Source organism: Macrotis lagotis, chromosome 4 (assembly GCF_037893015.1).
Source record: "Macrotis lagotis isolate mMagLag1 chromosome 4, bilby.v1.9.chrom.fasta, whole genome shotgun sequence".
Lineage (NCBI taxonomy): Eukaryota > Metazoa > Chordata > Mammalia > Peramelemorphia > Peramelidae > Macrotis > Macrotis lagotis.
The window spans coordinates 227727988-227751364 of record NC_133661.1 but is presented as its reverse complement, the minus strand read 5'-3'; the positions used below and the strand labels follow the sequence as shown (position 1 = coordinate 227751364).

General features: G+C 36.1%; 1 protein-coding gene across 8 annotated transcripts in view; it reads left to right on the top strand.

Annotated features, from left to right (window-relative positions):
- The window catches only part of TDP1 (tyrosyl-DNA phosphodiesterase 1), a 220358-nt gene that overhangs the window by 47315 nt on the left and 149666 nt on the right, over positions 1-23377 (top strand). For all 8 annotated transcript variants that reach the window (XM_074235526.1, XM_074235525.1, XM_074235522.1 and 5 more), the window contains one exon: positions 4043-4135. In XM_074235526.1, coding sequence (XP_074091627.1) covers positions 4043-4135 — 93 coding nt within the window. The remainder of the gene's footprint in view (positions 1-4042; positions 4136-23377) is intronic.

Genomic DNA, 23377 nt, shown 5'->3' with positions numbered 1-23377 from the left:
ATTCTAAGCTCTTTTGCCTTTCGGTATATTATATTCCAAGCCCTTTTAATGTAGTCGCTGTTAAGTCCTGTGTGATCCTGACTGCAGCTCCACGATATTTGAACTGTGTCCTTCTGGCTGTTTGTAATATTTTCTCTTTGACTTAGGAGTTCTGGAACTTGGCTATAATATTCCTGGGGGTTGGTTTTTTAGGATCTGTTTTCTTGGGGGCATTGGTGGATTCTCTCCATTTCTCTTTTGCCCTCTGCTTCTAGGATATCAGGGCAATTTTCCTGTAGTAATTCTTTGAAAATGATGTCAAGGTTCTTTTCCTGATTTTGACTTTCAGGTATTCCAATAATTTTTAAATTATCTTTCCTAAGTCTGTTTTCCATATCAGTTGTTTTTTCAATGAAATGTTTCACATTTTCTTATAATTTTTCATTCTTTTGGTTTTGAAGTATTGAGTCCTGATTTTTAGTAAATTCATCAATCTCCTTGAGTTCTATTATTTGTCTGAAGGATTTGTTTTCCTCAGAGAGCCTTCCTGTCTCTTTTTCCATCTCGCCCATTCTGCTTTTTAAAGCATTCTTCTCCTCAATAACTTTTTGAACTGTTTTATCCATTTGACCTAAGCTGGTTTTTACCATGCTGTTTCAGCATTTTTTTTTTGTATTTCCTTGACTAAGCTGCTGACTTCATTTTCCTGTTTTTCCTACATCTCTCTCATTTCTTTTCCCAATTTTTCTTCTAACTCCCTCATTTGATTTTCAAAGTCTTTTTTGAGCTCTATCATAGGCTGATCCCAATTTCTGTTTTTTTTTTTTTTTGGAGTCTTTAGATGCAGGAGCTTGTGCTTCCTCATCTTCAGATTGAGTGTTTTGATCCTTCTTGGGCTCATTTTCAAAATATTTCTCAATGGTGTTCCTCTTATTTCTCTGCTTGCTCATTTTCCCAGCCTGGGCCTTGTTTTGGGGAACTTCCTGAGCTTTTGGGACACTCCCACAAAGGTCTCAGTGTGTGAGGCTCTGTCCTCCCTCTTGGTCTCTGAATGACCATAAGTGCCCCCCTCTGCCACGGGGCTGAGGTGGGGGGGGCCCTGCTGTTCTATGGGGGGGCCTAGACTGCGATCAGGATTTGAATGTGGTCAGAGCCCCAGAGTCCTGTTACAGGGGCAGAGGACAGAGCTCAGCAGTCTCTCTCTCTTCACTCCCCTCCCTCAGCTCAATGGGCTCATGCCCTGGGGGCTTCTGCTTATCAGCTCTGCCTGCTTCCTTTCTGGATCTGGGCTGTGGAAAGACCAAGCTGCTGGCTGTGTGCCCTGAAGGCTGGGCTCCATGTGCTCACTCTTGCAGAGGTCCCCCGCTATTCCCCCACTTTGTACCCAGTGCTCCCCGGGGTGCAGCCCAGGAGACTCCCCTGCTGCTGCGAGCTGGGGCTCCCAGTGCCCTGGGGCTGCCTCCAGGAGGCTGAAGTTCTTTGGCTCTGGTGGGCCACCCCTCTGGCGGGCCGCCCCTCCGACCCTGGGGAGCAGAACCTTTCTACTCCTTTCCAGGTTACCTTGAGTAGGAGAACTGCCTCACTGGGTCCATCTGTGGGTTCTGTCTCTTGAAAATTTAATTAAAGTCCTTAGTTTCGTAGATTTATGAGAGAACGCCTAAGCCAGGATCTGCTGTTGTTGCCATCTTGGCTCCGCCCCTGGATTCAAACTTGTAAGAGGGACCTCATTGTCCACTTTTTCTGTTTCTTTTAAAGCTGTGACCTTTAGCCTTACTCACATACCATATTTGTTAAAAACAAAATGATTAATTATTGCTCTAATTATATCTTGTATAATCCAAGTTCACTGATCTTGGTAAATATTAACATTTGGCAAATGTATCCTGTGTCTAGATTTAGCATGTTCTTCATTATGGTTGATAAATTCATGACTTTGCATATAAATTGATCTAGATTCTGTGAACCCATTTCATACATTGAAAGTTGACAAATAAAAAAAGCTGTAATTCTTTCAGCTAATATACCAGTTTTGTGCTGAGAAACTTGAATAAAATTTACATATAGGTTAATTCATTCTTTTTTGAGATCTTGGTCAAGTCATCTTCTCAATATCTTGTTTATTTATTTTTGAAAATTTGTTATTCTGGTTCCAGGGATCTTTTCATTCCATCGTGATATTTTCATATTACTTGCCATTCCTTAAACACATGCTGGCCTTCCTCACCCTCTTGATTTAGTTCAGTATATTCTTTTTGTATTCCTTCCATACCTTTCTTTGAAATTCTACTTTAGACCTTCTAACACTTCACTTAACTTTCACCTTTTCCTTTTATTATTTCCAGATCCTTTTTTAGGGTGGATGTGTTCCTTACCTTCCCAGTGAATATTTATAATGCATTGTCTTGTCCCTTTTCAACCTATTTCAACCAAATGATAAAGAATGCTGTTATTATTTTTATTATTGCTGTGTAGGTACATGTTTTTTATTCCCTCAAACTAGACTGTAAATTTATTAAGGTTAGGGACATTGTCTTGATTATTGTGCTTTTTTTGTGCTGTTCTTCAAACATTGCAGTTATGGTTGACTCTCAATGACCCCCCTCTCCTTTGGTTTTTCTTGGCATAGATACTTTTCTCGAGTTCATATTACAGGAAACTGAGGCAAATAAGGTTAAGTGATTTACCCAGGATCACACAGCCAGTAAGAATTTGAGACCAGATTTGAACTGTGGAAGATGAGTCTTCCCAGCTCTAGACCCAGCACTCTATCTACTCTGCCATCTTTAAGATATATTGGGTACTCAGGAAATTTTGGTGGAAGTGGATTGTATTGTTTATTTGTAAAGTCATTTCAGTAATGTTGGGTTCTACACTTTGGAATATATAAAAGAGGTAACTAGGTTATATGATGGACTGAGTCAGGAAGACCTGAATTCAAATTCTGCTTCAGCACTGGCTCTGTAGATATTTAGTTATGTCTTAATCTCTCTCTTTCACTGCCCATCCCCTCCCTCCCCTCCCCCCAGTTCCTTATCTATAAAATTTAGATAATAATAGTATCTATCTCATTGGGTGGTTTTGAGGATGCAGTGAGAATATTTAAAGCTCTTTGCTATCTTTTAAGTTTTATGTAAAGATGATTATTAAGTTAATGGCATGATTCTGACCTTGAAAAGTTCATATTAATCTTGAGAGATAAATCTTAGATATTTCAAATAATTAGAAAAAAAATGTGGCACTGTATTAGCCAATGTCAGGTTATGTATCAAAAACTACAGCTAAGTATGTTCCCTCTTGGAGAATTGTTATAAACTTCAGCTAGGGAGATAAAACTCTTGGATATATTAAACAATTAAGGAACCATATAGCAGTTTCTTACAAGTCTGAATATACTTTTAAGCTCTTGTAGACTTGTCGATCACCTCCTGTATACTTTGAACTTTGTTGACACCTAATAAGCATTTATTGATTGATTGAAATGCTAGACTATGTAGTACAGACTGAATACACCTAGAATTCAATTAATAGAAGTTTATTGGGTATGATTACAAGGAAGACTTCAGGGTGTTCTTGGTTTTTGGAGCTGCCTCTTGAGGGAAATGTGGGGTTTGCTTGGCCTGGTAGAGAGGAAAGAAAAGGACATTGTGAACAGGAGGAAAAATAACACAAACAATGCTAAGAAAATGGAAATTAAATTGGTTGGTAGGAGGGAGTAGTAAGATTGGGAAAAGTCTGTTTGGGTTTGATTTTAAATTCTAGGCAAAATCATTTGACCTTAAAGGTGGACAAGATCAAGTAACTTTACAATTCCACAAAAATTATTTCATTAACATTCTTGGTAAGTTTATATATCTTCTACTCATCATTTCACCGTCTTCCTGTTATGGAATAGATGAAAAAATTGAAATGATTAAGAACGCTATTAGAATTTCAGGCTATGATTCAATAGAGATTCTTTATCTACTCTTAATTGTCAGAGACTTTTCTAGGTTGGGATTATTAGAACTTGTTATATTTCTGAAGGTACCTCTGACTATCCATCCATACTTCTCTTTTTTAAAAGGAAAATGATGCTGTTGTTATATGAAGAAGGCCTTCGAGTTGTCATCCATACATCCAATCTCATTCAGGCTGACTGGCACCAAAAAACTCAAGGGTATGTTTTCATTTTGCATGTTGGCAAAGATTTTATCTTCTGAAATATATGTCAATGATAGCAACTTTGGATCTTTTATTTGGTCTTACCATCAATTAATTATCTCCATGTTACAGATTATGGAATTGAAGCCATGATTTAAGCATGACTATTTATCTCTTGTAAATGATAAAGACAAAAAAGAATTTGAGCTCCTTTTCTTGTCCTTTTTTCAAAAAAAGGACTTAAAAAATAACAAAAGTGAGCATTTCCATACATAGTAGAAAAGAGAAGGTTATGAAACTTTGAATCTCTGTTATTTATAGATTGCTTTTTTAAAAAAAAAAGTATAAACAAGGGGCGGCTAGGTGGCACAGTGGATAAAGCATTGGCCCTGGAGTCAGGAGTACCTGGGTTCAAATCCGGTCTCATATAGTTAATAATTACCTAGCTGTATGGCCTTGGGCAAGCCACTTAACCCCATTTGCCTTACAAAAACCTTAAAAAAAAAAGTAGAAACTCAATTAAAATTTCAAATTTATCCTATTGGTTTGTGACTCCTTATGTCTTTCAGTCATCAACATTCTTTAACAGCTATTATGTGCCTGGTGTATTTTACTAAGCCTATTGATAAAAAGAGATCATCTCTTCATAGATCTTACAATCTAATAAAAGAGACAGCTTACAGAAAATATATATGCAGAACAAACTGTACATAGGATGCATAGAAAGTAATTAATAGAGGGAAGACACCAAAATTTAGAGGGTTTGGAGAGGACTTCCAATAAATGAAAGAATTTTAGTTGTAACTTAAAGGAAGCTTGGGAGATCAGTAGGCTAAATGGAGAGGGGAGAACATTCGAAAGCATACTTTGATGATGTTTTTTTTTTCCTTTGGGAGGAGGGGCAACCCCAGATTGAAGAAAAAGGGGGGAAAAAAAAAACTTTTGTAATATATATGCAGAGTCAAGCAAAACAAATTTCCAAAATGTCTATTTTATTCTTCAGTTTGAGTCTATGACCTCTCTAAATAGTGAAAAACAAGTGGTAAATTGTAGCTGGGTTTCATTTACTTGTTAAATGCAGGTTTCTTACTTCTTAGTATACAATCATAACAACTCTTGGAGATAGGTAGTCTGTAGGTACTATTAAACTCATTTTACATCTGGGGAATCTGAAGCTCTGGAAATTTAAATAATTTTCCCATGTCTTTTCAGGTAGCATTATTTTTTTTTTAAATTTTTATTTTTTTTTAGTTAATAGATTTTTATTTTCACTCTTTCCTTCTTTCCATCCCACTCCTTACTCCCACCATTGGAAAATAAAAGAAAAAAGAAAGAAACCCATATAACATATATGTATAATCAGCTAATACAAATTCTTTCATTGACTTTGTTCAAAAAAAACCTGAATCTTTAACTTCTTTTTAGAAAATGAATGTTATGTTTCATCACTGATCTCCTAGAATCTTGGTTGTCATTTTCTTCAGAGTAGTAGTGATTCTAACAAATTACTCGCTTCTCTCGTAGAAGTCTTTCCAGTTTTCTCTTTCATCATTTTTTGTATATCAGGAGTATCCTATTACATTTATATACTCTAATTGATCCAGCTATTCCTCAATTTATGGGCATCCCTTTAATTTTTTCCTTTTTTTGTTGCTATAAATTTTTACGTGTATATTAGGCTTATTTCTTAATTATTTTTGAAATGTGTACAATTCCAGCATTGGTATCACTAAGATAAAAGATATACATTGTTCAGTAACTTTTAGGGCAGAATTCAAAATTGCTTTGTAGATTGACTGGATCACAGTTAATGATCAGCTAGAATTTGTTATTAATTTTGTTGACTATAAGTTTAATTGGGTTTTTTTTCCAAACTATGATAGTGGCTCAGCATAACCTATCACTGTTACTAGGGAAAAAAAGATAAATATGTACATTTGAATGCCAATGAATGCCAGTCCCTACTTCATCTATAAAGAACAACACAGTTTGCAAGATTCAGTGAATTCTGCAAACTTATAAATCAGGCCTTATAAAGTTTCTGTGTTTATTTAACTTAGCTTAGTATATATATATGAGTTGTCCTTTTTTTTTTTTTTGGTTTGTTTTTTGCAAGGCAATGGGGTCAAGTGACTTATCCAGGGTCACACAGCTAATTATTAAGTGTCTGAGGCTAGATTTGAATTCAGGTCCTCCTGACTCCAGGGCCGGTGCTCTATCCACTGTGCCACCTAGTGCCCCTGTCCTTTGTTATTAAAAGAGGACATGACATCAGGGAGAGGTGATGCCATTTTATCTGGCTCAAATGTTGTCAGAATTTTAGCCGATTGTGATAATAATAGCTTGTATTACGTGAAGTATGTTCTTTCATCCTGAGATACCCCAGGTTTTTGATTTTTTGCCTTGCTGCTATTGGTGATACAGGAATTATGTCTTAAGATTTTTGATCCAGGCATATGCTATTTAGTCCCATTGTCAATCTTATGGTGTGGTCCCATGGAAGATAGTGATAAGGTGTCTGAAGAACTAGTCTTAAGAGTCAGGAGGGTCTGGGTTCAAGGTCAGATTCTTTGAGATACTGGTTTAGTGATCTTGAGCCACACACTTAACCTCTCAATATTCTAGGCAATTTTCTAAAACTATAAATTGCAGAAGGGCAGCTAGGTGGCACAGTGGATAGAGCACCGGCCCTGGAGTCAGGAGTACCTGGGTTCAAATCTGGCCTCAGACACTTAATAATTACCTAGCTGTGTGGCCTTGGGCAAGTCACATAACCCCATTGCCTTGCAAAAAAAAACAAAAAAAAAAGACTATCTAAATTGCAGAGAAGGGATTGACCTTCATTAGAAGGAGGAGTTTCCTCATCCAGAGTCCTTATATCATTGAAATAACAAAAAATGTTCCATCCCTTTTCTTACTCTAAAAAAAAGAGATCACTTCGACAGGAAAAGCAGAAAAGTTTGCATTTAAAACTTGCACTAATCATAGCCCAGTTCATATTTTTCTTCCCTTCCCCATTTTGGATGAAAATGCAGCCTACATTTAGAATAATATGATAGAAATTTTTAGCAAATAAAATTATGAATGTCCCATTAAACACCTGTCACTTTTAATCATTAAACTTATCTTTGCCCCCTACATGAAGTGTTCTATTTTTACCACTGGTTTTAAAAGTGAGTATTCAAGTTGTGGGTATTATGTATTTGGGCAAGTGTTTTATGCTCCTGAGACAAAATAAATTGTTAAAAAGAAATATGCTTTTGTTTTTTTTTTTAATCCCTGATTTAAGTGTTGGGAATACTGAGGTCATAGCATCAGTATAGTATCATTATATGTGGTTTGTAGTAACTCATTTCAAGTATTAGAAGCCGTAGAATATAAAAATTCAGACTAGTGAAGTAAATGTAAAAAATGGACTCATTTTGCAGAGATAGCTACAGATTGAAGAAGTGATGCAGGAAGCCAATTGTGATTTGTTTTATTATTTCCATTCCGGTGTCTTGGTGAATAGTACCACTTAGATTCCAATGAGGGGATTTAATGTGAATGTCACCAAGGATATTGTTTTGTCTAAAGAACAAAACCAGCAAAAGATAGAGTTGGAAGAAAGCAGGGGGAGATAGAAAGAGTTGATATGATAGACATGGGAAACAAAAAGTAGGGAACAGATATTTGGGAAGTTTCAGGATCATAGGATTTTGGAACTGTGGGAAACATTAAAAAAATCTAGTCTACCCTCCCACCACTTAATGCACTGTTATATTAATAATATTATCTAATAAATACAACTTACAACAATAAAATGTTTAACATATTTTCATAGTACTTATAATATACCATATGGTAATTTCCCCCAGGGATAACATTAGAGACTGTAAAATACTTAGATGAGATATGAGTAAACTATGCAATACTCTCCTGATTTATAAACAAGTGACCTAGTTTATAAAATTAATACAAGTAATATAAAGAGAAAAAGACATTTGCTTTTCTCTTTGAATCTCACTTGGCAATAGTAATGAAAATACCACTTCTGTTCCTCAGGGCTTTGACTTTTTGAACTTTGTTATTTAGTGATAGCTTCCCTTTTTGGTTCATTTAATTTTAATTTGTGTCTAACTCTTCATGACCCCCATTTGAGGTTTTCTTGGTGGAGATACTTCTCCTGCTCATTTTACAGATGAGGAAACAGAGGCTAAGAATGACTTATCCATGATCATATGACTACTAAGTGTCTGAGGCCAGATTTGACAAATTCTCAGGAATTTGTCTTCTTGACTCTAGGCTCACCTATTCATGGCATTATTTGTTATCTATGTAGGAATCTCCAGGTTTTGACTAGTCCCAGAATTTCTCATTCAAATTCCAAATATAAGCAGGGGGGTAGATGGTAGACTATCTCTGCTGTGTTTGTGTGTGTGTGTGTGTGTGTGTGTGTGTGTGTGTGTGTGTGTGTGTGTGTTTGATCAATACTCCTTGGCAGGCAATTACCAGTCAAATTTCCTGATCTCTTCATTTTTCTGACTTTCATTAAACTCTTTCTTAATGGTGCCCCATATCCATAACATCATTCCTTGAGACACAGGAAGCTCTTTCCTCCTGAAATCATCCACTTTTTCTTTTTTAAGAAGGGACCAATCAATCAATCCACTTGCATATACATATTTTAAAGTTATATAATTTCCTTCCACCTTCCACTACTGGATGTTCTGTAGACATCTCAGTCTTCAGGTCTAAAACAGAACTCATCATCTTTTCCCCCATCACCTCCTTTTTTCTGTCTTCGCTATTGCTACAAAGGCTCCCCACAAAGATTCAAGGAAGTTACATTCTAATGGGAGAAGACTACACATAAAAGAGGAGTGGAAAAGTGAATGAGAGAGAAGTGGGTGGAGGGGAGAAAGTAGCTTTGTCAGGGATGCAGTCTAAATCTGCAAAATGAAAGATGACTGATCTGGGGCTCTTTCTAAAAATCTCACCAGTGGGAGAAGGAACCTTCTGGAGTGGGCTCATAAGGCAGCTGGAGGTATGGTGACTCAATACAGAGAATCAGTTATGACTGGTCTGACCCTCATCCTCCAAATAAAAGTTCTGGGAAGATAGACTTAGTGATTGAATCCAGAGAATCACTCTGGGTGGTTTTCTAATAGTTATAAAGGTAAATTTACATCCTTCTTTCCCTCCTCATGTTCAGAAGGTCAACTTGAGAGGTAAATAATAATAAAACCATCTAGATATAGTGAAAGGGAGCAGAGATGGCGGTTATTCTGAATTCAGGGGTATGATGGAAATAGATGGAAGGGTATGTTGTAGGATTGGATCATGAAGATTCTGCCATCACTTCCTATTCTGAGTTGTGAGGAAGAATGATGGAACTCAGGGACCAATCAATCAATCCACTTGTTCTATATCAAGTCCTTAGAATTCAAAGGAAGACATATATATATATACACACACATATACATGTATATACATATATGTGTGTGTGTGTATATACACACACATACCTAAAGAATCTGCTGTGCAAGGTTTTATGAGGCTTAAATATATGATATATATGAAATGGAGAGAAAATAGGCACTGTGTTAAGTGCTCCTCTTTCCCCTCAAAAACAGCATGAAAGAAACCTCTTAACACAAATTTGGTCAACAAACCCAGAAAAAGGAGCTAGGAAAAAAACACCTACAAAAAAAGGTCTATGTCAGGGGACCACGGGTGAACTGGGAGAGAAGAGCAGAGGGTCAGTGCCAGGATAACAGCTGGGGGAAGCCAGAGGACCAGCCTCAGCTATAGAGACTTTGGTGAGTGGTGGGTGCAAGGTCCAACCTTAGCTGCAGAGTCTTTGGGGGGTGAAAAGGATCTACAAACAGAAGGATGATAGCATGGAGGGCAGTAAAGAGTTAGTAATTATAACTTTGAATGTGAATGGGATGAACTCTCCCTTAAAATGTAAATGAATAGCAGAGTGGATTGAAAACCAAAATCCTACAATGTGCTGCTTACCAAAATCTCATTTTTAACAGAGAGATACATGTAGAGGTAAAAGTTTGGAGCAAAATATATTTTGTTTCAACTGAAGTGAAAAAAAGCAGGGGTAGCAATCCTTATCTCAGATAAGCAGCTGCAAAAATAAATATTATTAAAAGAGATAAGGGAGGAGATTATATCCTCCTAAAAGGTACCATAGACAATAAAGTAATTTCAATACTAAATATATATGCACCCAATGGTATAGCATCCAAATTCTTAAAGAAGTTGAAAGAGCTACAGGAAGACAAACACAGTAAAACTTTATTAGTGAGAGACCTCAACTTCCCGCTCTCAGATCTAGATCAATCGAGTCATAAAATAAACAAGAAGGAAGTTAAGGAGGTAAATCGATTGTTAGAAAAAATAGATATGGTAGACTTATGGAGGAAACTGAATGGGGATAGAAAGGAATATACTTTTTTTTTTCTGCAGTACATGGCACATACACAAAAACTGACCATGTACTAGGACATAAAAACCTAATCATCAATTGCAGAAAGGCAGAAATAGTGAACACATTTTTCTCAGATCATAGTGCTGTAAAAATTCATATGCAATATTGGGCCAGGAAAATATATACCCGAAACTAAATAACCTTATTTTAAAGAATGAATGGCTCAAACAACAAATTATAGAAAGAATTAATTATTTCATCCTAGATAATGACAGTAATGAAACAACATACCAAAACCTATGGAATACACTCAAGGCAATTGTCGGGATATATTATATCTTTAAATGCTTACGTGAATAAATTAGAGAAAGAAGAAATCAATGAACTAAATAAATAGAGAAAAAACAAATTAAAACCCCCCAATTAAGTACCAAATTAGAAATTCTAAAAATTAAAATAGAAATTAATAAAATTTAAAGCAAGAAAAATATTGAACTAATAAATGAAACCAATAAATCAATTTGATTTTAAAAAAATTAGAAAACCAAATTGCTACTACCTTAAATGAAAAAAAAGGTATACTTATCACCAACAAGGAAGAAATTAAAGTAATAGTTCAGAATTGTTTTGCCCAACTCCATGCCAATAAATATGATAATCTAAGCAAAATGGATGAATATTTACAAAAATATAAGTTGCCCAGGTTAAGTGAAGAGGAGATTAAATACCTAACCAACTCTATCTCAGAAAAAGAAATTCAACAAACCATCATTGAACTCCCTAAGAAAAAGTCTCCAGGCCCTGATGGATTCACAAGTGAATTCTACCAGACATTTAAGGACCAATTGGTTCCAATTCTATATAAACTCCTTGGAAAAATAGGGAAAGATGGAATTCTGCCTAACTCTTTCTATGACATCAATATGGTGCTGATACCTAAACCAGGAAGAGTTAAAACAGAGAAAGAAAATTATAGACCTATCTCCCTGATGAATATTGATTCAAAAATCTTTAAATAAAATCTTAGAAAAATGATTAACAAGTAGGATTTATGCCAAATGCAGGGTTGGTTCAATATTAGGAAAGCTTTTAGTATGATTTTTTTAAATTTGTTTTTATTAAAGATATTATTTGAGTTTTACAATTTCCCCCCCAATCTTGCTTCCCTTCCCCCCCCCCCCCCCCCGACAGAAAGCACTCTGTCAGTCTTTACTTTTGTTTCCATGTTGTACCTTGTTCCAAATTGGGTGTGATGAGAGAGAAATCATATCCTTAAAAAAGAGAAGAGAATTCTCAGAGGTGATAAGATCAGACAATAAGATATCGGTTTTTTTCTAAATTAAAGGGAATAGTCCTTGCGCTTTGTTCAAACTCCACAGCTCCTTTATCTGGATACAGATGGCACTCTCCTTTGCAGACAGCCCAAAATTGTTCCCGATTTTTGCACTGATAGAATGAGCAAGTCCTTCAAGGTTGAACATCACCTCCATGTTGCTGTTAGGGTATACAGTGTTTTTTCTGGTTCTGCTCATCTCACTCAGCATCAGTTCATGCAAATCCCTCCACGCTTCCCTGAAATCCTGTCCCTCCTGGTTTCTAATAGAATAATAGTGTTCCATGACATACATATACCACAGTTTGCGAAGCCATTCCCCAATTGAAGGACATTTACTTGATTTCCAATTCTTTGCCACCACAAACAGGGCTGCTATAAATATTTTTGTACAAGTGACGTTTTTTACCCTTTTTCCTCATCTCTTCAGGGTATAGACCCAGTAGTGGTATTGCTGGGTCAAAGGGTATGCACGTTTTTGTTGCCCTTTGGGCATAGTTCCAAACACCTCTCCAGAAGGGTTGGATGAGTTCACAGCTCCAGCAACAGTGTAATAGTGTACCAGATTTCCCACAACCCTTCCAACAATGATCACCATCCTTCCTGATCATATTGGCAATCTTGAGAAGTGTGATGTGGTACCTCAGAGAAGCTCCAATTTGCATCTCTCTAATAATTAATGATCCAGAGCATTTTTTCATATGGCTATGGATTGCTTTGATCTCATCTGTAAATTGCCTTTGCATATCCCTTGACCATTTGTCAATTGGGGAATGGCTTTTTGTTTTAAAAATATGACTCAGTTCTCTGTATATTTTATTATAAGTCCTTTGTCAGAAACTTTAGTTGTAAAGGTTGTTTCCCAGTTTACTACATTTCTTTTGATCTTGGTTACATTGGTTTTATCTGTGCAAAAGCTTTTTAATTTAATGTAATTGAAATCATCTAATTGGTTTTTGGTGATGTTCTCCAACTCTTCCTTAGTCATAAACTGCTCCCCTTTCCATAGATCTGACAGGTAGACTAGTCCTTGATCTTCTAATTTGCTTATAGTATTGTTTTTTTATGTCTATGTCCTGTAACCATTTGGATCTTGGTAAAGGGTACAAGGTGTTGGTCTAATCTAAGTTTCTTCCATACTAACTTCCAGTTATCCCAGCAATTTTTATCAAAGAAGGAGTTTTTATGCCAATGGTATACTCTTTGGGTTTATCAAACAGCAGTTTACTATAATCATCTCCTGCTTTTATACCTAGTCTATTCCACTGGTCCACCACTCTATTTCTTAGCCAATACCAAACAGTTTTGATGACTGATGCTTTATAATATAATTTTAGATCAGGGAGGGCTAAGCCACCTTCTTTTGCACTTTTTTTCATTAAGCTCCTGGTATTTCTTGACTTTTTATTTCTCCATATGAATTTACTTACAATTTTTTCTAACTCATTAAAGTAATTTTTTGGAATTTTGATTGGTAGGGCACAAAACAGATAGTTTAGTTTTGGTAGAATTGTCATTTTTATTATATTAGCTCTACCTATCCACGAACAGTTATTTGCCCAGTTATTTAAATCTGATTTAATTTGTGTGAGAAGTGTTTCATAATTGTTTTCAAAAAGATTCTGAGTCTGTCTTGTCAAATAGACTCCCAAGTATTTTATATTGTCTGAGGTTACTTTGAGTTGGATTTCTCTTTCTAGCTCTTCCTATTGTATCTTGCTTGACATATATAGAAAAGTTGAGGATTTATGAGGGTTTATTTTATAACCTGTAACTTTGCTAAAATTGCTAATTGTTTCCAGTAGCTTTTTGGATGATTTCTTGGGATTCTCTAGGTAGACCATCATGTCATCTGCAAAGAGTGAGAGTTTTGTCTCTTCCTTCCCAGTTCTAATTCCTTCAATTTCTTTTTCTTCTCTAATTACTGACGCTAACATTTCTAATATAATACTGAATAGTAATGGTGATAATGGGTACCCTTGTTTCACCCCTGATCTTATTGGGAATGCCTCTAGCCTCTCCCCATTCAATATAATGCTTGCTGATGCTTTTGAATAGGTACTGCTAATTATTTTAAGGCACAGTCCATTTATTCCTACACTCTCTAGTGTTTTTAATAGGAACGGATGCTGTATTTTGTCAAAAGCTTTTTCAGCATCTATTGATATGATCATATGATTTCTGATAGGTTTGTTGTTGATATAATTGAATATACTAACAGTTTTCCTAATATTGAACCAACCCTGCATTCCTGAAAGAAATCCTACTTGATCATAATATATTATCCTAGTGATGACTTGATGTAATCGTTTTGACAAGATTTCATTTAGGATTTTTGCATCTATATTCATCAGGGAAATAGGTTTATAATTTTCTTTCTCTGTTTTAACTCTTCCTGGTTTAGGTAACAGCACCATATTTGTTTCATAGAAAGAGTTAGGCAGAGTTCCATCTTTCCCTATTTTTCCAAAGAGTTTATATAGAATCGGAACCAATTGTTCTTTAAAGGTTTGGTAGAATTCACTTGTGAATCCATCAGGCCCTGGGGATTTTTTTTTTTAGGGAGTTCAATAATGTCTTGTCAAATTTCTTTTTCTGAGATATGGTTGTTTAGGCATTTAATCTCTTCTTCATTTAACCTGGGTAACTTATATTTTTCTAAATATTCGTCCATTTCACTTAGATTATCAAATTTATTGGCATAGAGTTAGGCAAAATAATTTCAAATTATTTCTTTAATTTCCTCCTCATTGGTGGTGAGTTCACCTTTTTCATTTAATGATACTAACAATTTGGTTTTCTTCTTTCTTTTTTTTTAATCAAATTGACCAAAGGTTTATCAATTTTATTGTTTTTTTCATAAGACCAACTTTTGGTTTTATTTATTAATTCAATAGTTTTTTTTGCTTTTGATCTTTTAAATTTCTCCTTTAATTTTTAGAATTTCTAATTTGGTATTTAATTGGGAATTTTTGATTTGTTCTGTCTCTAATTTTTTTAGTTGCATGTTTAGCTCATTGATTTCCTCTTTCTCCAGTTTATTCATGTAAGCATTTAGAGCTATAATATGTCCCCTGAGATTCGCTTTGAATGAATCCCATAGGTTTTGGTATGTTGTTTCTTTATTATCATTATTTAGGATAAAATAGTTAATTCTTTCTATAATTTGTTTTTTGGTCCACTCATTTTTTTAAAATCTGGTTATTCAGTTTCCAATTCATTCTGGTTCTATATCTCTTTGGCCCAGTATTGCATATGACTTTTATTGCATTCTGATCTGAGAAAGATGTATTCCCTATTTCTGCCTTTCTGTAGTTGATCATTAGGTTTTTATGTCCTAGTACATGGTCAATTGTTGTATGAGTTCTATGTACTGCAGAGAAAAAGGTATATTCATCTCTATCCCCGTTCAGTTTCCTCCATAAGTCTACCATATCTAATATTTCTAACAATGTACTTACCTCCTTAACTTCTTTCTTGTTTATTTTATGATTCGATGGGAGGTTGAGTTCTCCCACTTGTAGAGTTTTGCTGTCTATGTCTTCCTGTAGTTCTTTCAGCTTCTCCTCTAAGAATTTGGGTGCTGTCCCATTGGGTGCATATATATTCAGTATTGAAATGACTTTATTGTCTACGGTACCTTTTAGGAGGATAAAGTTTCCTTCCTTATCTCTTTTAATGCTATCCATTTTTGCTGCTGCTTTGTCTGAGTTAAGGATTGCTACCCCTGCCTTTTTTTTTACTTCAGCTGAAGCAAAATACATTTTGCTCTAACCTGTTACCTTTACTCTATATGTATCTCTCTGCTTCAAATGAGTTTCTTGTAAGTAGCATATTGTAGGATTCTGGTTTTTAATCCACTCTGCTATTTGCTTACATTTTAAGGGAGAGTTCATCCCATTCACATCCAAGGTTATGATTACTAATTCTTTATTGCCCTCTGTGCTATCTTCCCTCTTTTTTGTATTTTCCCCCCTTCTTCCCCAATCCATATTCCCCAGTATTTTGTTTTGGGGTACCACCCCCTTCAGTGTGTTTGCCCTCCTATATCACACCCCCTTTCCCTTTTTCCCTTTTCCCTTCCCTTCCTTTTCTTATTTCCCCCTTTCCCCCCACTCCCCTTCCCTTTCTCCATCCCCCCTTTTCCCCTTTTAATACTTGAAAGGTTAGATGTTTTATAAGTTAACTGAGTATGTGTAGCTTGACTTTAAGACAAGTCTTATGAGAAGATTCAGGTGTTTCTAATTGCCTGTGTTCTCTCTGCCATCTTGGCCAGATGTCCTCAAAAAACAACTGTTAGTATAATTAATTTTATCAATAACAAACCTATCCCAAATCATATGATCATATCAATAGATGCTGAAAAAGCTTTTTTTTTTTTTTAGGCTGAAAAATCTTTTTTTTTTTTTAGGTTTTTGCAAGGCAACCGGGGTTAATTGGCTTGCCCAAGGCCACACAGCTAGATATTTATTAAATATCTGTAATCTGTTTTGAACCCAGGTACTCCTGACTCCAGGGCCGGTGCTTTATCCACTATGCTACCTAGCCGCACCGTCCACTATGCCACCTAGCTTCCCCTTGAAAAATCTTTTGACCAAATACAGCACTCATTCCTACTAAAAACACTGGAGAGCATAGGAATAAATGGATTGTTCCTTAGAATAATAAACAGTGTCTATCTGAAACCATCAGCAATTCTCATATGCAATATGGATAGGCTAGAGGCATTCCCAATAAGGTAATGAGGGAAGGCAGAATGCCCATTATCACCACTACTAATCAATATCGTATTAGGAATGTTAGCTTCAACAATAAGAAAAGAAAAAGGAATTGAAGAAATTAGAATTGGGAAGGAAGAGACAAAACTCTCACTCTTTGCAAATGACATGATGGTATACCTAGCAGATCCCAAAAATCATCTAAAAAACTACTGGAAATAATTAGCAACTTTAGCAAAGTCATAGGATATGAAATAAACACTCATAAATCCTCAACATTTCTATATATGACTAGCAAGATACAGCAGAAAGAGCTAGAAAGAGAAATCCCATTCAAAGTAACCTCAGACAATATAAAATTAAAATACCTGGGAGTCTGCTTGCCAAGGCAGAGTCAAAAACTTTTTGAAAACAATTATAAAACACTTCTCACACAAATAAAACCAGATTTATATAACTTTAATTTAAATAATTTAAATAATCAAAAACAATTCTACCAAAATTAAACAACTTGTTTAGTGCCCTACCAATCAAAATTCCGAAAAATTACTTTAATGAGTTAGAATAAGTTGTAAGTAAATTTATATGGAGAAATAAAACGTCAAGAATTTCCAGGGATTCAATGAAATAGTGCAAAAGAAGGTGGCTTAGCCTTACCAGATCTTAAATTATATTATAAAGCATCAGTCATCAAAACTGTCTTGTATTGGCTAAGAAATAGAGTGGTGGACCAGTGGAATAGACTAGGTGTAAAAGCAGGAAAGGATTATATTAATCTGTGCTGTTTGATAAACCCAAAGAGTCCAACTATTGGGATAAAAACTTTCTCTTTGATGAAAAGTGTTGGGAAAATTGGAAGTTAGTCTAGAAGAAACTTGGATTAGACCAACACTTCACACTTTATTCCAAGATAAGATCCAAATGGATACAGGATTTAGACATAAAATCAATATTATAAGCCAACTAGGAGATCAAAGAATAGTTTGTCTGTCAGATCTATGGAAAGGGAAGTTTATGACCAAGGAAGAGTTGGAGAACAACACTAAAAACAAACTAGATGATTTTGATTACATTAAATTAAACAGCTTTTGCACAGACAAAACCACTGTAACCAAGATCAAAATCAATGTAGCAAATTGGTAAACAATTTTTACAACTAGTATTTCTGACAAAGGACTGGTTTCTAAATTATACTAAAGAATGGAATCAAATTTTCTCTTTTCTTTTTCTTTTTTTTTTTAGGTTTTTTGTGAGGCAAATGGGGTTAAGTGGCTTGCCCGTGGCCACACAGCTAGGTAATTATTAAGTGTCTGAGACTGGATTTGAACCCAGGTACTCCTGACTCCAGGGCTGGTGCTTTATCCACTATGCCACCTAGCCACCCCTGGAGTCAAATTTTCAAAAAATTAAGCTATTCCCCAATTGACAAATGGTCAGATGATATGCAAAGGCAGTTGACAGCTGAGGAAATCATAGCGATCCATAGTCATAGGAAAAATTGCTCTAAATCATTACTTATTAGAGAAATGCAAATTAAAGCATCTCAGAGGTACCACCTCACACCTCTCAGACTGGCCAATATGACCAGAAAGGGCAGTGATCAATGTTGGGGGGATGTGGGAAATCTGGGACACTAATACATTGTTGGTGGAGCTGTGAACCCATAACCTTTCTAGAGAAAAATTTGGACTTATGCCCAAAGTGCAACAAAAATGTGCATACCTTTTGATCCAGCAATACCACTACTGGGTCTGTAACCTGAAGAGATTTTGAAAAAGGTTAAAAACATCACTTGTACAGAAATATTCATAGCAGCCCTGTTTGTGGTAGCAAAGAATTGGAAATTAGTGAATGTACTTCAATTGGAGAATGGCTTAGCAAACTATGGTATATGTATGTTATGGAACACTATTGTTCTATTAGAAACCAGGAGGGACAGGAATTCAGGGAAGCCTGGAAGGATTTGCATGAGCTGACGCTGAGTGAGATGAGCACAACTAGAAAAACATTGTACACCCTAACAGCAACATGGGGTTGATGATCTACCTTGATAGAGTTGCTCATTCCATCAGTGCAACGACCAGGGCCATTTTTGTATTGTCTGCAATGGAGAATGCCATCTGTATCCCGAGAAAGAATTGTGGAGTTTGAACAAAGACTATTACCTTCAATTTAGAAATAAAACCCATTATCTTATTATGTAATTTTGGTATCTCTTCTACTTTATTTTTCTTCCTTAAAGATATGATTTCTCCCTCATCACGTTTAACTGAAGTCAATCTATATCATAGCAACAATTTAAAAACTAACAGATTGCCTTCTGTGCGGTGTGGGAAGCAAGAATGGGAGAAAAATTGTAAAACTCAAAATAAATAAAATCTTTCTAAAAAATCTACACAGGAGTGGCTAGGTGGCGCAGTGGATAGAGCACCGGTCCTGGAGTCAGTAGCACCTGAGTTCAAATGTGGCCTCCAACACTTAATAATTACCTAGCTGTGTGGCCTTCGGCAAGCCACTTAACTCCATTTGCCTTGCAAAATCCTTAAAAAAAATAAAAAACTGCACAATATCATTATTATCATTTAGTCTACCATTTTCTCCATTTTCTAGATAGACCTTCCCTCACTCTTGATTTTTTTCTCTCTTTTCTTCTTTCATCTAAAACTATATTCATTCAACAAACTTGGCATGTAGAAGGTAATATTACTGTAGAAGGTCATACTATCCTTCTGGTTTCTTAGGCTCTCAACCTAGCTTATCATCTTTGATTCCTTGTTTTCTCTTCCTTCCCATCCAAGCTTTGCCAAGCACTACTGATTTCACCTTTTACCATCTCTCAAATGAGCCCCCTTTTCTCCTCTGGCACTGCTACCAGTGTGGTAAAGGCCCTCATCACCCACACCTTGATTATTGCAATATCCTGTTGGTAGGTTTGTCTTCACTCCAGTCTAAGCAGCTACTAAAGTAATTGTACTAAAACTAAAGTATGATCATGTTGCATACTCCAACTCCACTCATTAAACTCTATTGGCTTCCTATTCTAGGAGCAAATATAAAATCCTCTCTGGTATTCAGAGGCGTTTATAAACTAGCTCCCTCCTATTTCTGCAACAGGGATTGGGAACCTCTAGCCTGCCAACCATAATGGACTGCAATAGCCAAGGCAGCCACAAGTGAAACTCAAAAATTCAATAAATCTAATAGCTTTTTAGGGGTATAATAAATAATAATTAAATATTTACCAAATATAGCCCTTCAGGTGGCTCTTGGCAGAAAAAGAGGTTCCCCACTCTAGGTAGGTCTACAGTCTTTTTACACCTCACTCTCTAGTTTGTAATCTTTGTTCCAGTGCCATGTGCCTCCTGGCAGTTCTTTGAACAAGACACTCCATCTCTGGGCTCTGGGCATTTTTTTCTGGCTTTCCCCCATGCCTGAAATATTCTCCCTCTAAAAATATTCCCTACCTTCAAAAATCCACGTTCTTTTTAGGATGAGGAATGAGCATATGTAGGTAAATAGAAAATATTTGCAAAGTAATTTCAAATAGGGTACTAGCTTTGAAAAATGGGCTAAGGATGGAGTTGAGGGGGTAGGCTTTTAGTAAAAAGTGTTTTTAAGATAAGTAGTGATTCTTGAGGGGCCGTGGTGAGAGGGAGTACAATTCCAATCTTGAGAACAGCACAGTCAAAGGGGGAAGACTGAATATCTTGTATAAAAAAGCGAGGAGGCCCAGTTTGCAACATAGAGCCATGAAGGGGACAGTAAAAATGACAAAAAGCCTGGAAAACTAGAGGGAAGTCAGATTGTGAGAGGATATAAAGGTCACATGAATGGATTTGTATTTAAGCTTGGAAGCAACAATGAACCTTTCAGCTTTCTGTACAGGGGAGTGATATGGTCAGTCCTGTGCTGGGTTAGCTTTATGGAGGAAAGGTTGAAGAGGTGAGACTTGGAAGCTGGGAGACTAATTTGCTTTTGAGGTAGTCCAGTTGGGAAGCCCTGAAGGCATGAACTTGAATTGAAAGGAGAAAATCAATGTGGAAGAAAGAATTGTTTAGACTTGGAAATGGTCTAGGGGATTTAAGGGTAAGGAAGGAGAGGAAGGAGAGGGTAACTCCAAGGTTGTGATTTTAAGTGACTGGAAGAAGGCTAGTGCTGTCAATCAACAAGGAACTAGGCTGTGTTCCCATAATAACAAATACATAGTTTGCCATTACAAATTTTTTTTAACCGCTATTAGCAGTTTCTTTTTTTTTTTTTTTTTTTTGGTATATCTGCGTAGGTATGGTAGTTTAAAATGTTCTGGAATTTGGAAACTCAATTTATATTCATTGCCAACCACAGTTTGTTTCCGACAGACAGTGACTAATGTTAGATATGAATTTGGCACCTAACAATAGGTGCTGTCTATCTCAGAATATAAGCTCTAAGTACTATTGTATAATTATTTTTCCACTGTCTTTTATTTTCCTTAATTCTTTTATTCATTCTTTTAATCTATACTTATTGTCTGTAACATGCAGTGCTTTGTGATAGACACTGAAGATGATACAAAAATAAATAAATAAGTCATTGCCCCTATTCTCAAAAAACTTTCGATCAGGTTAATATAGCCTATTTAAGTTATTAGTAGTTCATTGCTGTTCATCTAGGGAAACTAGGTGGTACTGTGGATAGAGTGCCAGACCTGAAGTCAGAAGGATTCATCTTCCTGAGTTCAAATCAGACCTGAGACTTTTACTAATTCTATCACCTTGGGTAAAATCACTTCACCCTTTTTGCCTGAGTTTCTTCACCAACAAAATGAACTGGAGAAGGAAATGGCAAAACCACTTCCATGCAAAGAAAGCTCCAAATGGGAATTGCAAAAAGTTGAACTTGACTGAAACTCAAAACAAGCTATTCTGCCTCTATCTTATCTATCTTTCCTTTTTAAAAAGACTCTTAAGTTCTCTGCCTACACTTCTTCATCACCCACTCTCTTTTTAACTCCTTGCCAGCTTGCTTCTTACCCCACCCATCCAATGAACCTGCTCAAAGAATGCTGGTTATCTCTTTGTTATTAAACCTAAATGACCTTTTCTTTCTCCTTGATGTCCTTCATTTTGCTATTAACTTTTTACTCAGTCTCTCCCTCTTGGAAATTTCTTCTCTTCCGGCTTCCTACTTGTCTTTCTAAAATGTCTCCTTGTTTCTCCACCTACCCATCAAACTGTACTCTCTCAGTTTCCTAGATTGGATCCTTATTCCTTTCCTTCCCCCTCAGTATGGGTATCCCTCAAGCTTCAGTTTATATTCTTTGTGTCCTGATGATCTTACATACTCATGTTTTCATTATCAGCTCTACTTAATGATTTTTAAATCTGTATGTTCAGCTCTAATCCTCCTGAATCCAGGCTTGTAGTCTTACCTGGGTATCATCTGTTATCAAAAATGAGCATGTTTAAGAGGGAACTCAACCTTCCTAAACCTTCCCATTTTTCAGTCTTCTCATCCTCTGCTTGATCATCTCAGGTACTCAAATTTATAGCATGATAATCTTTATCTTCCATTGATGGGCCACATTCTGTCAGATTCTATCTCTACAATATCTGTCACAATATCTATCATATCTTTTTTCTACCACTCTCACCTATTGTAATAATCTCCTAATTGGTTCTCCTGCTACCATTCTTTGTCTTTTCCAGTTCTTGCATTTTCCTGAGACCCAGATCTTGATGGACTACTCCCCTCCTCAGAAACTTTCACTGGTTCCCTATTGCTTATAGATGAAATACTAGGACCTCCACAATCTGTTTGCAGTTGTTCATATTACCTTTCAATCACCCAGCATTCTGCTCAGACTGGTCTGTTTGCTTGCTCCACAAACCTGATGACCATTCTTCCTTCCATTCTTTTGTTCAGACTTTTCTCCCATACCTAGAATGCCTCCTCCTTTCATTTCTGCCTTTGAGAACTCTTCTCTTCACACAGGGTTCAGCTTGGGCACTACCTCCTTTATGAACCCTGCCTTGATTCCCCTTCCTCCCTAGCTAATAGAGCTCTTCCCTTCTTCAGTATTCCTAGATCTCTTTGTCTGCCTTTGCTTTTGCCTCTTTCCCAATCATGTTTCATACTTATCTGTATTCCTGTTGCTTCCCCACAGTGGAATATTAGCTTCTTGACCACATACATGATTCATGTTAGTCTTTGTAGTCCAAAAAGCCTGGCTCAGCCTTCTGTAAATGGCGTAATAATTACTCATTGAATCAAAGAGTAGTCAGGACAAGGCATTTATGGAGATAAATGTCATGCAAATTGAAACGGGGCAGCCTCAGAAGAGCCTCAAATGCCAACAGAGTTTATGAAATTAACTTTTCTCATTCCATAACAGAATATACATTTTCCTGCTTATTTTGTCTTCCTGTGGCATTGCCATCCTCCTGTGATCACATAGTTTGAAAGCATCATATTTTTAAATTATGGTTTAAAATGTAGTTCTGAAATTGGATATAAAGACACAAGTCTACACTCTTATCTCTAGACATTTTAACTGTCACTTGACCTCTATCAACTTCATCTGCAAAATGGTAATGACAATAATAATAGCTACTCATTATTTGCTAGACACTGTGCTAAACACTTTTTTAATTTGGTCCTCACAACAAATCTGCAAGGTAGGTGTTATTATTTTCATTTTACAGAAAAAGAAAAGGCAAACAGGTTAAGTGAGCTGACTAGGGTTCCACAGCTAATAATAATTAATTGGCATGTGCCAGAAACATACTGAGACCTTTACAATTA